At 34.2% G+C, this 18,172-nt stretch overlaps 1 protein-coding gene across 1 annotated transcript; it reads right to left on the bottom strand.

Moving 5' to 3' along the window:
* Window positions 1-6,173: 6,173 nt before the first annotated feature.
* e2f1 (E2F transcription factor 1) lies at window positions 6,174-16,797 on the bottom strand. Its single transcript, XM_051095808.1, has 7 exons — window positions 15,700-16,797; window positions 15,146-15,248; window positions 12,201-12,420; window positions 11,962-12,114; window positions 10,222-10,336; window positions 9,875-10,091; window positions 6,174-8,230 (listed from the first exon to the last, which is right to left on the bottom strand). Exons 1-7 carry the CDS (start codon window positions 15,940-15,942, stop codon window positions 7,977-7,979), a joined length of 1,305 nt encoding a protein of 434 aa, XP_050951765.1. The 5' UTR covers window positions 15,943-16,797; the 3' UTR covers window positions 6,174-7,976.
* Window positions 16,798-18,172: the final 1,375 nt, after the last annotated feature.

Raw genomic sequence — 18,172 nt, 5'->3', positions numbered from 1 at the left:
GGTTCTACCTTGAGCAGATATAAGCTGCGGATGATATATGCGCTTTTGCTGAATGATACGAGGGTCGTTTAGAATGCATTTGATTGTAAATGAGTCGTGAAATGGAAATTGTGGTGTTTAATGTAGAGTAAAGGCGGTGGGTGTGTGCTCAACTTTGACCTGAGACGGAATGACATTGAGCTGTTTTATATGCTGCAAAAGCAGCAAGTGTCTCAATAGCGCCTCCAAGTGGTCACGTGGTGTAGCTGAGTCAATGTAGACCTCCAGAGGTGAGAGGACTTCATATAGATTCACATCCTGTCACAACGTTCACCTGTGGAGATTGAGAAAAGGAAAAAATAAGCTGGAGAGGAACTAAAAAACACCTAATTTCTTAAACCTCAGGAGCTCAAATTCAAACCCTGAACAATAAAACTCACATAAGAGGTGGGAGATCAAAGTAGGGATCTATATATTACCAGCCCGCAGAGAGGAAGAATAGATTTAAGTGATTGTCTGCAAGGTTAACCACACTCTGATGTGATCTGACCACCTTAGAGAAAACCAGTGCTGAGCTACTGCAAGAGCTTTTAAAGCAGAGCAGCTGCGGTCAATGAGCACTCGAGTGTTCTGATTGGTGGAGGATGATGAGTGGGCGGAGACTAGCGCAATCAAATATTGAGAGAGTGATCTGTTCTCTTACTGCATGGCTCTTTTTTTTTTTTGCCTTTGTTGTGATAGGACAGATCATTAGCTGACAGAAAGCGAAGTGAGAGAAAGAGAACAGGGCGGGATCTGGAAAGGTCCTCGAGCCAGGATTCGAACTCACAACGCCCGTAGCGCAACGGTGCTGTATGTCGGCGCACTGCTTACAAAGCTACCAGTGCCGACCTGCATGGCTCTCTTTATCGCTGATCAAAATAGTCAAGTTAGTAACAGAACTGCACTAAATCTAAATGTTGATCCTACACAATTAAAACACTCATGACTAGCAGGAATAAGTGTTTCTGATTATATATTAAAGAATGTTAGCTTGTCTAACATTAAACTACACACAGACATTCTTATCTTGTCCTTCAAAGAAAATCACTGGAGGTTTTCTGCCTCTGAGCTGTTTGGGCTGCTAAGTTTGTTTATTGCAAAAGGTGACTTCCTAGAAGCTCCTGATGATAACAGTGATGGTCTTGATAATAGTGATGATGAAAATGGTGGTGATAAAGAAGATAGCAGTGATAATGTGATGATGATAATGCTGATGTTATAGTGATGTTATGAAGATGTTAATGTAATGATGATATGGTTGATGTTATGTGATGACAATGATAATGCTAATGTTATAGTGGTGATAATGGTGATGTTATTGTGATGTTGGTGATAATGTATTGATGATAATGTGATAAAAAAAGGTGATGTTACAGTAATGCTGGTGATAATGTGACGATGATAATGGTGATGTTATGGTGGTGATAATGTGATGATAATGGTGATGTTATGTGATGATGATAATTCTGATGTTATAGTGGTGATAAGGGTGATGTTATTGTGATGTTGGTGAAAATGAGATGATGATAATGGTGAAGTTATGGTGATGATAACGTGATAAAAATGGTGATGTTGGTGATAATGTGGTGATGATAATGGTCATGTTATGGTGGTGATAATATGATAATAATGGCACTGTTATGGTGATGTTGATAATGTGATGATGATGATAATGTTGATGTTACGGTGATGATAATGTAATAATAATGGTGTTGCTGGTGATAATGTGATGACAATAATGGTGATGTTATGGTGGTGATAATGTGATGACGATAAGGGTGATAATAATGGTAATGTTATGGTGGTGATGTTGGTGATAATGTGATGATGATAATGCTGATGTTATGGTGGTGTAAATGTGATGATAGTGCTATTATGATAATGGTGATACTGTGATGATAATGGTAATGGTGGTGATAATGTGATAATGTTGATGTTACGGTGGTGAAAATGTGATGATAAGGGTGATGTTATGGTGGTGATAATAATGGTAATGTTATGGTGATGTTGGTGATAATGTGATGATGATAACACTGATGTTATGGTGGTGTTAATGTGATGATAGTGCTGTTGTTATGGTGATGTTATGGCTGTGATAATGTGATGATGATGATGATGCTGGTAGTGGTGGTGGTGATGTTATGATGTTGGTGATAATGTGATGATGATAATGGTCATGTTATAGTGATGGTAGCACTTGAGGAAAATGTTGATAATGGTGATGTTATGGTGAAGGTGGTAATGTGATGATAATGGCAATGGTTATATGATGATGGTAGTAATGCTGATTGTATGGCCATGGTGCTAATGTAATAATGGCCATTTTAGGAGATGGTGGTAATAATATGAGGTAGATAGTGATAATGGTGAAAGTAACAATAATTTGATAATAATGTTGATGCTATGTGATGGTGATAATGTGATGATAAAATATGGTGTTATGGTGAAATGGCAGTCATGAAGTTGACAATGGTGGCGATGATGATTAAGTGGTGGTGACTATTAGTGATGTTGGTGGTTATGGTGATATTATGGTAAAGGTGGTGATAACGTGATAACAATAATGGTGATAATGTGATGACAACAGTGATGTAAACAGCAGTCAAGCAGCTGATGATGATGATGTGATTGTGACATTAAGGGTGATGTTATCATGTTGGTGATGATAGTGATGATGATGGGCATTGGCTTATGTGATGGTGGTGATAATGAAGTGGTGATGTGATAATAATACCAGTGATGTTGTTGATAATGTGATGGTGACATTTTAGTGATGTTATGGTAGTGATTATAATAGTAATGTCAGTGGCCATGATTATGTGATGGTGATTATGCTGGTGGATGCTGGTAGTAATTGTGGTGATGAAGGTGATGAAGCAGCTTGTGAATGTCACATCAGCACACAGTGTGCTTGTGCCAAAAGCAGTGGGTGTAAAGGTAACCTTCCTCTGCTTTACACCCTGCTGCAGCTACATCCAGAGAGAGAGAGAGAGCGAGAGAGAGAGAGAGAGGTTCAGCCTCACCTTTGCAGGACATCAGTGTCTAGTGACTCTAGGTCAGAGGTCAGATGTTTCACACGATGAATGTTTATCTCAAACATGATTTATCAGCAAACGTGAGCGCCAACTGTGCATTTACAAATGGTTTGTGTCATAGGTGGAGGGTGAACCAACTCCAGCATAAGGCTAAAAGTCGCCTAATATTAGTGTAATCTATTAAATACACGCATCATAAACCCACCCACTATGAATGTATCACAATTTAATAAGAGTTATTAAAATATTAATTATAGGCAAATAAAGTGCAAACAGCAAATAAAAGCGAGCAAAGAATTACATTTTCAAAAACTCAACAGTATTGTGTGTGATTGGTTAAAATGCCCAAAGCTATAAAACATATAAAACATGCTGCAACATGTGCACATAATTTAACACTAATTGCATTTCATTATTGCTGTATTATTCTCATAATTTAGTTTAATTTAGTCCAATTTGGCAGTTTTTTTTTTTGCCAAAAACTAATTTTAACATCCTTTATAAACTCCTCCATCAGCAGGTTCTGTTTGGACCTCCAATCATCTGTGGAGGTGAAAACACCACCATCCCGTCGTGGGATTCCTGAGTGCTCATAACGGCAAATTAAAACCCAGAGGAAAATGCAAATTAGCCATTAGTCGGCACAGAGAAATTTGCATTGTGAGGTTTATTAATCTTCCAGATCAGTTATAATGAGGGCAATTATTTGCGTCTGTGGGTTAATCATTCGCTGATTAAATCAACCTGACTCTGGTTTTATTGGGCTTTGAGGACATGCTTTCATCACATATTCTCCTCCTGTATAAAAGATGGTGTTTTTTTGATCACTCAACAGACACCTGTGGCATTTGTTGCATGTACACATGGCAATACCATGTTTTTGGACATGTATTATGGTAGCACCAAAATATTATTTGAGTGACCATGGTATTGCCATCAGATACTGTCACTAGTAATGTAAATTTATACTCCTGTTTGATAAGAGCACCATCTGCTGGTCACTAATGTGTGATAAACTGTTTTAACTGTTTATATTCTTTTTAAACACTTCAAGGGTTCCTACCAATATCCAGCGACTACAAATGGTCCCTATAGCAATACTTTTGATCAAATAATTAAATATATGTATATATAACCACCAATAAATAAATAAATAAATAATTATCTGCTTCTCCCATTTGCTCTTTTTGCATTGACTATCACTCTGTATGGACTAATACAATCAAATACAACAATTACTACAATCAAATACAACTGACTTTATGAGATGACTGGCAGTTTACCTGTCACCAACCGAATTGAGGCCAAACTATTTAAAATATAGTAAATTAAACAACAACTCGATTATAATGCACAATGTTTCCATCTAACATGTATTTTGAGGTGCAGCTCGTCACATTAACGGAGTGTTTCACTAGTTAGCAGTAAACCGGTTAGCTTACCTGAATATGTTCATAGAGTTCGATGTTTTGACATGGAAAGCAGTAATCTTCAGAATGTAAATATGGATATTTTATTCGTAAACATAATACTTTTCCGCTTATTTCAGTTAATGTCATAAAACTAACGAGCTAAGCCAATAGTATTACTGAGAGTGTCGAGTAAACATGGCTAAAGGCGCAAAAAGCTGATGAACAAACAAACCGATTCAATTGAATGAGTCATTTACGCTGGAACAGCTCCAATTGATTCAAACTCAAACCTTGATTAATTTCGAGCCATTCACACAAAAAAAAAAAAAAAAAAAAAAAAACAGTTCGAAAGAGCGATTGTCGAATTTCGACATGGCTTGTAATGATTTAAAAAAGCACATATTGGGGTGAAATTGCGCCGAACTTAAAAATTCGTATCGCGAATCATTTGATTCAGATCAGGCTTTAAAAAACCCTATCGCGATTCATTTGACTCAGATCAAGACTTTGGGTTCGCGAATTGAAAGGAAGTCCCAATCTGGAAAAGTCCGCGAATCATTATTGAAATCGGGACTTCGGAGCGCGGAGCGCGAATCATTTGATTCATTTCGGTAATTCGGAGCGGGTTCGTGAATCTTTTGATTCAGATCGGAACGGGTTTGCGAATCATTTCGGGAATTGAAAGATTCACGATCCGAGCTCCTAAGCATCGAAAAGATGGTTCGCGAAACATTATTCAGATCGCGACTTCAAGCACGTACCGCGAATCATTTGAATTGGATCCGAACGCCGGACCGGGTTCGTGAATCATTCCGCGAATTGAAAGATTCACGACACGTGCTCTGAAGTCCCGATCTGAAAAGATGGTTCGCGAATCAAATTCATTTTGACACTTCGGAGCACGGATCGCGAATCGTTTGATTCAATTCGCGACTGGATCGTGAATCATTTCATTTGGATCGGAACTTCGGAGCGGGTTTTGGCGAATTGTAGGATTCGCGATACGTGCTCCGAAGTCCCGATCTGAAAAGATGGTTCCCGAATCAGTTCGAGACTTCGGAGCACTGATCGCGAATCGTTTGATTCAGATCGGGACTTCAGCGGATCGCGAATCATTTCATTTGGATCGCAACTTTGGAGCGGGTTCACGAATCTTTTGATTCAGTTCGGAACTTCGAAACGAAATGAGTTTTCGCAAATTGAAAGATTCGCAAACCGTGCTCCTATTAGCATCGATCTGAAAAGATGGTTCGCAAATCATTATCCAGATCGGGACTTCAAAGCTCGTTTTGTGAATCATTTGAATATGGATTCGAATTTCGGAGCGGGTTCGCGAATCATTTCGCGAGTTGAAGCGAAGTGAAAACAGAAAACAAAAAAAAAAAAAATTAAAAATATTTAAAAATATTAAATATTTAATAGTATAATGATTTTAATAACATCTGTTCTTAACAGTCAAAAACTGTAACATTTATTTAAATTAACACTCAAAAACCAACAGAACTTTAAATTAGAAGTTAAATTATATTTAAATTTTAATGTTTTTTTTTCAAAAATTATTTAAAATGATTTAAATCATTAAAATAAACCTTAAATCATTGAGCTCAATCTGGAAAAAATAAATAAATAAATAAATAAATAAAAAAAATTAAGAGCAGACAGCATCTCAGATGTCAAGACAATCACAAAAGAATTTAGGAAGTCAAAATGTTTATTGATGTTGTCAGAACAAAAACAATCCATTAATCTGTGATTGACAAGTGATAATCTGAAAATATTAACGTCACATCACGAATATCATCCCTTCTGCTGAAACAATGAATCAGTGCTCGAAAACAAAAACCCTTTTAATCTTAAACTTCAAACCTGTAGAACTAAAAACACTGTAACTGCTGAAAATGGAATATAAAGCCATAATTCTTGTCGATTTAAATGGATTTCAGATCCAAATCGGATTTTATTTGCACTTAATTTTAAAAGTACACACGTCCACCGTGCCATTGGCCACTTTTTAAAGTGGTTTATAAAGTAAACAGAAAAACCAATTATGCACAAAAAGCCCTATAACAAAAATATTGCCATTGTACAACCAGATAAAGAGGAATCACACTCAACAAAAGCGCTTGATCCTGTCATAAGAATTGTCCCAGACAACTCGACCTCGCAAACACAATAAAACAAGAACAAAACGAAACCAAAACTACCTGACAATTATCATACAAACATCAAAATCACACACACCTGCACATTTACGATTTACACAACGGTCTCTGCACAAAAACACATTCAACTAAACAAAAGCTGCCTTCGAAAAACAAAATAAGGCAAAACCCAGGCAAATCTACACACAGATGGCCAATTTGCATTAAATTATACATTTTATAAGATGAAGAGCTTATCAAACAGTGTCCTTAAACTTCAGAGACCTTTCAAAATCAAATCTACCTTATCAAAATGCATTTAAATACCCCACTACAATGACGTTACATCATTATAATCCTTTCATGTGACTATATATACTTCGTCCTGTAGCTAAACGCACAGTTTAAGTGGAATTACAACTCTAAAACAGCTGAAAGCTAGAAATCATTTACAATTCAAACTCCAGGAGGGAAATATAGAAATGAGACATTATTTCTATCTCTGGACTCTTAAAAGGAATCCTAGAAAGGGCTGAAGAAATAAAGAAAAAAAAAATATATAGTGCTTTTTAAATATCAAGATTAATATTTAGGATGAGGCTGGAAAGTATATGAATATTTACACACATGCACATGAAAAAAAAAAAAAAAAAATTAGGGGACTATATATAATAACTGGGCATTTACTGTACCAGGATCAGATATTAATTATAATAAATACAGCACGTCTCCTGTAACAGCGATAAAAATGCACAAACCTACACATACAATGCATTAAAAGATGAAGAACTTTAAGAAAGCCAGAGAATTGGTGACATGATGAACATTTGCACAGAACTTGTGTATATAATTGTCATTAGAAATACATTGATATTACGACTGTGTGAATATGTGATGTTCATTTTCTCGTAAATCCTCTCGATCGCCATATTAGCGATGACGGATTGATTATCGTGCAGCATGCATAACCAACCTATGCAACATAACCAGGCCCTAAATACATGCGGTAACTAGTACTTTCACTCACCTGAAATACTAAACGATTCTCCTGAGAAATAAGTCTTTAAAACCTGTCAGTTTATATTCAATCCTCTATTCAGTACGATTACGACATCCTAAAACCTTCACGATGACATTACATTTACAATAAATTTGAATAAAAACAAAAAAGAGAGATTTAAGAAAGTTCACCCAAAAATGAGTATTTGTTTCAATGTTCATTTTTGGGTAACTGTTTCTTTAAAGGTGACTTTTTTATTAATAAATTAAATGGCGGTGCTCAGAGCACTCTGAGCGAATCTGAATTCTAAAGCGAAGTGGAATCAGCTTTCCGTTCACACTTGGAAACAAACGCGCGGATTGGTCTGTCAGAATTCTGCCAGAGTGCCGAGGTCGCTGAAGTCGCAGTCGAACAGCTCGCTGACGCCTTCGTGATCCTCCAGGCCGAAGTGATAGTCCTGGTTGTGTGGAGGAGACAGACAGATGAAGCCATCTAGCGGGAGGCCGATGGCGTCTGACGCGCCGCCCCGCTCCAGGAGGAAGTCAGACGAGTCCAAAGGAGACAAATCGAAATCGGGCATCTCGCAAATGCCGGAAAACGGGTCCGAGTCCAGAAATGACTCTGAAAGAGAGAAGAAAAACCATATGATTCAGTTGTTCTACCCAAAAGAAACAGGAAACTAAAATAGAATTTATTTTAAAAAGTTAAACAATCAGTAAGAATTTTAATTTTTGTTCTAGACACCACATTTTTACACTTTAAAATTGCACAGTTGGTTTATTTATAATAAATCAAATAAAAAAATAAATAAATAGTAATATTAATGTAATATTTATTTTTGAAACTTATATTTAAAATTATTTCCTAAATAATTTCCTATAAATAAATAAATAATTTTTTAAATTTCCTAAATGTAAATGGTAAATCTGAATGTAAATGTAAATCACAAATTTTGGATTTGGATTTAACATTAACACCCAAGATTTATATTTATTATTTAGCACATTTATTTAGAGTATTAAAAAAAAAAAAAAAAAAACACCACACACACAACTTTAAATTACATTTTAAAATTTCACATAAATACATTTTTTTTTGGATTTTTTTTGCCTAAGATTTACATTAAATTACATTTTCAAGATGCCTTAAATATTTATATTTAAAAAGATCTCAATTGAATGTAAATGTTAAATCAAAAAGTACATCATAAATTTTATTTTTTGTATTTAACATTTATGTCTACGATTTACACTTAATATTTAAAAATCATTTATTTTATATATTTATAAAATCTACTTTATTTAGTATTAATATTTAATGATTAAGATTTGTATTTAATATTTATATTTTTAACATTTATAATAAGTTTATATTTTAAAACCTCTAATTTTTTATTGTTTTGTTTTTGTGTGTTTGGAATTTACATGTATGTATTTTAAAAAGTACATTTAGATTTCAGGTTAAAACTTCTCTAAGATTTACATTTACTGTACATTTAACATTTTCACTAAATAATCAACAATCAACATTTATAATAAAATATAATAATTAAAAAAAACCCCATCTATTAAGAGTTGTAATATTTATATTTGAAATGTACATTTAAAATCATTTCCCATATATGTTAAATATGAACGCAAATCACAAAATTTGGATTTGGATTTAACATTCATGCCCATATTTTAGATTTAATATTTAGCACATCAAAAAAAAAAATTTGGATTTACATTTAATTGTACCACATTTAAATTTTTAAAATACCTTTAACATTTATATTTGAAATTTACATTTAAAATGATCTCAATTGTATGTAAATGTCAAATCTAAAAATGTAAATCCTAAATTTTATTTTTGGGACTTAACATTTATGCCTAAGATTTGAACTCAATATTGAATCACATTTTATAGTTCATATCTTTTTAAATATCTTATATATTTATTTGCGAATGAACATTTAATGATTAAGATTTATGCTTAATATTTATATTTTTACATTTAATTTTAAAATACCTCTTTTATTTAGATTTACATATTTTGTATTATTAGGTTTTGTATTTAACATGTACATTTAGATTTCATGTTAAATTTTCTATAAAATGTACATTTATATTCAACATTTTCCCTAAATATATACTATAAAATGTTTTAAAAATATACACATGGAAACTTTACTGAAAATACAGGAAAACAGGCAAGAACGGTATTTGTTGTGCTAAAGTGACAAGACAATGATTTTAGTAAATAAAGATGCAATCACAAGCTAACCTGAGTCTCCACCCAAAGGCAGCGGGGAGGAGCTGGGGAGAGTCGCCGGCGTTGATGATGCCACTTCCTGTGAGACGGGATCAGACTGTGGGGGGCTCTGACTGGACGATTTCGCTGGACTGCAATCAGTGACAGGACTGCAGACCCCAGAACTGTCCTCCGGACACAGAAACACGTCGATCGGCCCTTTGGAGCTCTTGAGTGAAATCTGGTAACCCTGCGATACAGACACAATGAGTTTAACATTTAAAGAGACATGGACATTTTACAAGCATTTCTCCCACCTTAAACTTCAATACAAAAATATACAGATATACATATATAGTTAAAAATGTGCATTCTCTCACCTCGCTAGGTTCAGAAACCTGCATCTGTGTCTCTGCCGGAGCTCGAATCACCATGATGATCTGGTCCGGCGGGTTCACTGTGTTACGCAGGTCTTGACATCTAACGTATCCCAGCGTGAATGTGTGTTAAAGATCACAATATCCACAAATTCAACATCTACTTGAGCTGCTCAGGTCCTAGTTTTCTGTTTCCAGACCTAATTTCAGCCTCATGAAGAAAGACTAAAATAAAGAGCTAAAAACATTTTGATCACACTCTCTTTTTTCTGCATTTAGATGATCAAAAAAAATAAATAAATGAATAAATAAAGTAAACAAGCATCAAATACCCAGGAAACAATATTTACTATTTTCTATATTGTAACATTTAAATCTTAAGTATAACATATTTTATTTTAAAATAAAGAGCTTTAGGACATTTTGTGAAGCTTGCACTCTTCTCTACCTACACATACACATCGAAAAAACACAATTAAAATATAAAGTATTTAGAAAGATTTTTTTCCTGTTTTACTATTTTATAAAACAATTTTTATATTGTTACATTTAAATCTTACATGCAGTATTATTAAAAATATTTTTTTCCCAAGGTTTACACTTATTTAATATTTTAAAATACCTTTAATATTTATTTTTGCAATCTAAAAGCACTAAAATACATTTTGATAAGACCACGCTCTCCTCTGTGCATGAATAATAATAATAATAATGATAATAATAATAATAATATTAAATAAATGAATAAATTACTTAAATTTAAATTTTCAAGACAAATGTTATTATTTTAGTCTTAAATGACATTGAAAAGATTGTGCTCTTTACATGTAAACATTAAGATAAATATATGCATAAATATTTAGGGTTTTTATTTATTTATTTATATTATTAAATAATTATTAAATATAATAAAATAAATATTATAATATTAAATATATTGTTAAATTTAAATCTTAACTACAAATGTTCGTCTAAAATAAAGTTCTAATTAAAATTTTGTGAAGAACATGCTTATCTGTATCTACAATTAAAACTGAATGCATTAATCTATTTTAATGTGCTAAAAATGTAAATAAGTATAAATTGTTTTATTTTAGACGACATTTGGAGATTAAGCTCTTTGCATGTAAATATCACAGTGAATGTGTAGCAATTTGGGGAAAAATATTTTATATATTGTTACATCAAAATTTAACATTAAAATCTATTTTAATGTACTAAAAATTGTAATTAATATTAAAATAATTATTAAAATCTATTTCAGGTTGAATAAACATTATTCAGTCTAAAATAAAGAGCTAAAAGACATTTTGAGAAGATCATGCTCTCCTCTATAAACACAGGGATAAATGTGACCCTGGACCACAAAAAACAGTCGCAAGTAGCATGGGTATATTTGTAGCAACTTTTTATGCCAAAAATTATTGGAATATCAAGTAAAAATCATGTTCCATGAACATATGTAGTAAATTTCCTACCGTAAATATATCAAAACTTAATTTTTAGATTTTTTTTGCACCCTCAAGATTCCAGATTTTCAAATAGCTGATTCTCGGCCAAATATTGACCCTTATGACTGGTTTTGTGGTCCAGGGTCACAAATATGCATAAAGCATTTAGGAAAATGTTATATTTAAACCTTAAGTATGACCTTTTTTAGTCTAATATAAAGAGAAGCTGGACATTTTGAGCTGGACATCACGCTCTCCTCCATCTAGTCATACGCATCAAGTGGAAGGATATTTCTTGTTGTGCGTGTCCTCTGTGAGCAGCCGCAGCTGTAAGCTGCATTTGTTAATGAGCTCGTCGAGTTTCTCCTCAGTATCCGTCAGCTCAGACACTTCCCTCTGCAGCGCCTGAAACCTGGCCACGGACGCCCCGTCGATACGATTCCCCCTGAACACACCAAACGTGACACACCGCAGATTAACAACACGCTTTGAGTCATTCAAGAATAAAACAGTGACATATAATGAACGCACAGCCACTGAATGTTGTTCTTGGACTTCTTAGAGATCAGGTGGATTCCCTCCAGGACGTTGGTGATGTCATAGATGCGCCGTTTCTGGACGTCCAGCACCTGAGAGGCCCAGTTGAGATCGACTACGCCGTCCGGCGACTGAGCCAAGAGATCCAGGAAGCGTTTGGTGGTCAGATTTAAAGACGTGTCGTAGCGGGATTTCTCCGTAGCCACTTTAGGCACTAAAACAAGAGCAGATTTCATGTGAAAAATAGTTTTATACTGCAATGGAAGAGTGAGATATTTTCAAGGCATTGGATAAATGTTTAAAGGCATTTATAATGTTACAAAACTTCATATTTATCAAAAAATTCAACACTGATAATAATCAGAAATGTTTCTTGAGCAGCAAATCTGCATATTAGAATGATTTCTGCAGGATCATGTGACACTAAAGACTGGAGTAATGATGCTGAAAATGCAGATTTGATCACAGAAATAAACTAGATAAAAAAAGATTGTCAAGACAAACTTTAAGTTGGCTTGAGAAAGCCGGACCAGAAAGTTTGAAAAGGTTAAAATGTTTTAAAATTTTAAAAAGTTGAAAGAAAAAAAATTGTTTAAGTTTGATGGTTTTCAGTTTAAAATAGTTTTAAAAGGTTAAAGTTTGCATGTTTTAAAAGCAATACAGTCTCAGATAGTTACTAGCATGTTTTTAACATGATTAGCAAGTTGCTAACATGTTTCTAGTATGATTAACATGTTGTTAGTATGTTGCTAACATGATTCTAGTATGATTAACATGTTGCTAGCATGATTAGCAGGTGTTAGTGTTTCTAACATGATTCTAGTGAGATTAACATATTGCTAAGTTACTAGAATGATTCTAACATGGTTAACATGTTAATAGCATGTTGCTAACATGATTAGCAAGTTAATAGCATGTTTCAAGCATGATCAGTAGGTTGCTAACATCTTTTTACCATGATTAACAAGTCTTTAGCATGATGCTAGCATGATTAACAAGTTGCTAACATGTTTCTAACATGATTAGTAAGTTGCTAGCATGTTTCTAGTATGATTCGCATGTTGCTAACATGTTTCTAGCATGATTAGTAAGTTGCTAGCATGTTTCTAACATGATTATAGTATGATTAACACGTTGCTAACAAGTTTCTAACATGATTAACAAGTTGCTAGTATGTTGCTAGCATGATTCTAGTATGATTAGCATGTTGCTAACATGTTGCTAAGTTACTAGAATGATTCTAACATGGTTAACATGTTAATAGCATGTTGCTAACATGATTAGCAAGTTAATAGCATGTTTCACGCATGATCAGTAGGTTGCTAGCATGTTTTTGCCATGATTAACAAGTCTTTAGCATGATGCTAGCATGATTAGTAAGTTGCTAGCATGTTTCTAACATGATTAACAAGTTGCTAACGAGTTTCTAACATGATTAACAAGTTGCTAGTATGTTGCTAGCATGATTCTAGTATGATTAACATGTTGCTAACATGTTGCTAAGTTACTAGAATGATTCTAACATGGTTGACATGTTAATAGCATGTTTCATGATTAGCAAGACTTGTTTCACGCATGATCAGTAGGTTGCTAGCATGTTTTTGCCATGATTAACAAGTCTTTAGCATGATGCTAACATGATTAGCAAGTTGCTAACATGTTTCTAACATGATTAGTAAGTTGCTAGCATGTTTCTAGCATGATTAACAAGTTGCTAGTATGTTGCTAGCATGATTCTAGTATGATTAGCATGTTGCCAACATGTTTCTAGCATGATTAGTAAGTTGCTAGCATGTTTCTAACATGATTAGTAAGTTGCTAGCATGTTTCTAACATGATTAACAAGTTGCTAGTATGTTGCTAGCATGATTCTAGTATGATTAGCATGTTGCTAACATGTTGCTAAGTTACTAGAATGATTCTAACATGGTTGGCATGTTACTAACATGCTAGTAGCAAGCTACTAGCATGTTTCAAGCATGATCAGTAGGTTGCTAGCATGTTTTTACCAGGATTAACAAGTCTTTAGCATGATGCTAGCATGATTAACAAGTTGCTAACACATTTCTAACATGATTAACAAGTTGCTACCATGTTTCTAACTTGATTAGTAAGTTGCTAACATGTTTCTAGCATGATTAACAATTTACTAGAATGATTCTAACGTGGTTAATATGTTGATAGCATGTTGCTAGCATGATTAGCAAGCTACTAGCATGTTTCAAGCATGATTAGTAGGTTGCTAACATGTTTTTACCATGATTAACAGGTTGCTAGCATATTTCTAGCATGATTACCAAGTTGTTAACATGTTTTTAGCATAATTAGCAAATTGTTAGCATGTTTCTAGCATGATTAACAAGTTACTAGCATGATTCTAGTTGCTAGGCTTATCTAGCTAGATAAACAGATTAGAAATATTAGAATGGAAGTTTGAATTGATTAGAAATACAGTACATAGAAGGGACGTCTTGATTTAGTCTCAAGGGATTCTGGGAGTTTAAGTTTGAATAGTGTTGCTCATTTGAACATTCCGTCAACGTAAGTCTATGGGATTTTTATGATTTTTAATCTTTACTTTTTACGAAAACTATTAGATGGATCAGTTAGAAAAGACATAGAAACCCGAGTCAGATCAGTCTGAAGATCTGGGCTGAGTTTGGTGGTTCTAGCTTGAAAGCTCTAGGAGGAGAAACGTTCAGAAATTTGGCTAAGAAGAAGAATAATAAAAAGCATAAGTTTCAGAAAGCCAACCTAATGACATTTTACAACATATTCACATAGAAACATTTATTTTAAATTTTAATAATATTTCACAATTTTACAATATTTTTGATCAAACAAAAGCAGCCTTGGTGAGCAGAAGAGACTGTGTTTTAAAATCTTATATTCACCATTGATTGATATTTTTTCTTGACTATTTTAACAAATGATCATACCTCTGGGAGGTGCGGGTGTGGCTGGAGGTGCTGGTCCATGTGAAGCAGGTCTGGATGTGCAAATATATTGATGATCGCTGTCCAAATCCAACTTCCTTTTTACCTGAAATCAAAACGCAGAAGAAAAGCAGAGGTCATGACCTCACAGAGCGATTAACATCTTAAAATACATCCAGCCTGATTAATACACCAATGCATGCGTCACAAAAGAAAACCATTACTTCACTAACAACATAAAACCTTTAATCACAGCGTAATTACAATAAACAACGTGTCATAAAACAATAATGCTTCTTCGACAAACATCTAATTGCGTGGCGGTAATCTAGTGGTAATCGAGAAATATGAGTTGTGACCTTAAGCATAAGTTACTCAAGTGCTACGGTAATCATAAACCACTCCTTATGGATTTTGAACCTACAGGATTTGGGTTACAAGGCCACTAAGAACCACTGAGAATGAAATTTGGGAGAATTCCAAAATGGAATGTTAAATTTGGAATCCCAAAGGTTAAAGGTCACATGCATGCAATGGCATCCAGGTTCAAGTCATACCGGCGGGCGACCCAAAGTGGGTCTCCGGTGGTCCGGCAGGGTCGTGGTGGCAGTGGTGGTGTGATGAGGGGTGGCAAACAGCAAGATGTCCCCGGCCGCAGTGCTGGTCGTGGCCGTGCCGGGAGTGGAGATGATGACAATTTGATGATCTTCGCTAAGATCGATGCTGCCATTGTTTAAGAGCGACTCAAAATCCGCCAGCAGGTCCTCCGAGGTCTGACCCGATATAAAACTCTCAGACATATCGGGCTAAAACAACAGGGGGTCACTTAGTCTCTAGGTTTATTTGAGATCCTTAAGACTTTCAACGCATGGAAACGGGTTGCTTTTTAAAATGCATGTTGTGACACTGAAAAGCATGTTAAAAACAGGCCTTGGCTGAACATATGGGTGAGTCTCCCAAACCACAAGGCCAGAATGTAGGTCAACTTCAGTTTGCAAAACAAAAATCAACTTTACACTAATAAAAGTTCAGAATAACACCATGCATGTTATTTATAAACATGTTCAGGCTATATTTCGCATGCATTATGAGTTTAGAGTTGAGGTTCCTTTAAGGAAGTGCTTTTGAAAATGGCTGAAGAGCATAACACACACACTTCATCATAAATAAAGATCATTATATACAAATAGCAATGCAGTTTTAACCTTTAAAGTGCATAAAACATAAAATTACTCAATATAATCCTCAAATTATTGACGATGTTGGGATATTTTGTAACTATTTTAGACTTTGTTTTTACTTGAGCAGTGGTAAACGTGTTAGAAGCGTGTTATTATATTTATAAACAGGCTGTAAAGAAACTAAATATAACGATACAACCCGATCCGGATGCGAAACAAAGCCCAAGTCCGGTTTCTGTTCTCATCTGACACTTTAATCCAAAATATCCTTCGTTTTTGTCCTTTTTAATGACTCCATCCAGGAAGTATTGTTATTAACTCCAAATAATGTCCAGATTCTCGCTCATTTAACGCATAAATCCATTGAAACACGAGAAAGGTGCGGTCCGACTGTCTCCGCGCCCGACGCAGCCGGAATCGCTTCTGTTATTGTTGTGTTTTTTTGTTCCAGCTGATCGGAACCTGCTCAAAGGTTTACGCGCCAAATCTTTTTTGCCGCGAAACTGGCACGTGCCAGCGTGCCGCGCGCTGATTGGCTGGAAAGTTAGATCCTCCGCCTTATGCGTCAGAGTTCCCAGGCTGCTGATTGGCTGGTGCGGCTGTCACTCAAAGACGTCCTGTTTCTTTCTTTTTGGCATTTTTTAAAGATAAGAGTTGTTTGAACGAAAACTACATTTCGTCTGACGTTTTTGGATTGAGTAATGAGTAATCGTGACGGATTAGGAGTTTTGCTGTGAAAATAATTTCGATTACTTGGATATGTCATTATTTGTATGTATAGAAATAAAGAACCATCTGCTCGTGTTCTGTAAGCTTTTGTCTAATCGTCTAGTAAAGTTGTCGTTTCTAATAATATATTTTTTTATTATTTTGTTGTGAATTCTTTCGACCTATGTGACCACCATCTTTAATTTCATATAAAATACAAAAAAAAAAAAATAATAATAATCGCAAATATTATATCTTTAAAATAGATTTAACACAAATATTAAATCATGTTGTTATGAATGACAGAGATTAGAAAGTTGCTTTCGATTAATAAAATCACATATTTTATGTTATGTTATGACACGTTTATTAACACTTTAATTTTACAAAAAATTCAAAATTGTTTTATGTACAAAAATATTGACTCACAAGGGTAAGCTTTGTTTTAAATCAGTGCAAAATATAAAATACATATTTGAAAAACATACAAATTGGTGTACGGATTTGAATACATACATGAGATGCCGACGTCATAAAAATAACTAGTTAAATAAATAAACAATAACATGTAAACTTTCTGTTCAATGTAAATGATTATTACGCGCTGATTGGCTGAAAAGTTAGGTCCTCCGCCCTATGCGTCAGAGTTCCCAGGCTGCTGATTGGCTGGTGCGGCTGTCACTCAATAACGTCCTGTTTCTTTCTTTTTGCGTTTTTTAAAAGATCAGAGTTGTTTGAACGAAAACTACATTTCATCAGACGTTTTTGGATTGAGTAATGAGTAATCGTGACGGATCAGGAGTTTTGCTATGAAAATAATTTCGATTACTTGGATATGTCATTATTTGTATGTATAGAAATAAAGAACCATCTGCTCGTGTTCTGTAAGCTTTTGTCTAATAAGTTTTTGTTTCTAATAAATATATTTTTTATTATTTTGTTGTGAATTCTTTCGATCTATGCGACCACCATTTTTAATTTCATATAAAATACAAAAAATAATAATCGCAAACATTATATCTTTAAAATAGATTTAACACAAATATTAAATCATGTTGTTATGAGTGACACAGATTAATAAAATCACATATTTTATGGTATGTTATTACATGTTTATTAAACTTTAATTTTACAAAAAAAT

The sequence above is a fragment of the Labeo rohita genome, chromosome 23 (assembly GCF_022985175.1).
Source record: "Labeo rohita strain BAU-BD-2019 chromosome 23, IGBB_LRoh.1.0, whole genome shotgun sequence".
NCBI classification, from domain to species: Eukaryota; Metazoa; Chordata; class Actinopteri; order Cypriniformes; family Cyprinidae; genus Labeo; species Labeo rohita.
Note: the sequence above shows the minus strand (reverse complement) of the source record. Positions and strands in the feature narration are given on the sequence as shown.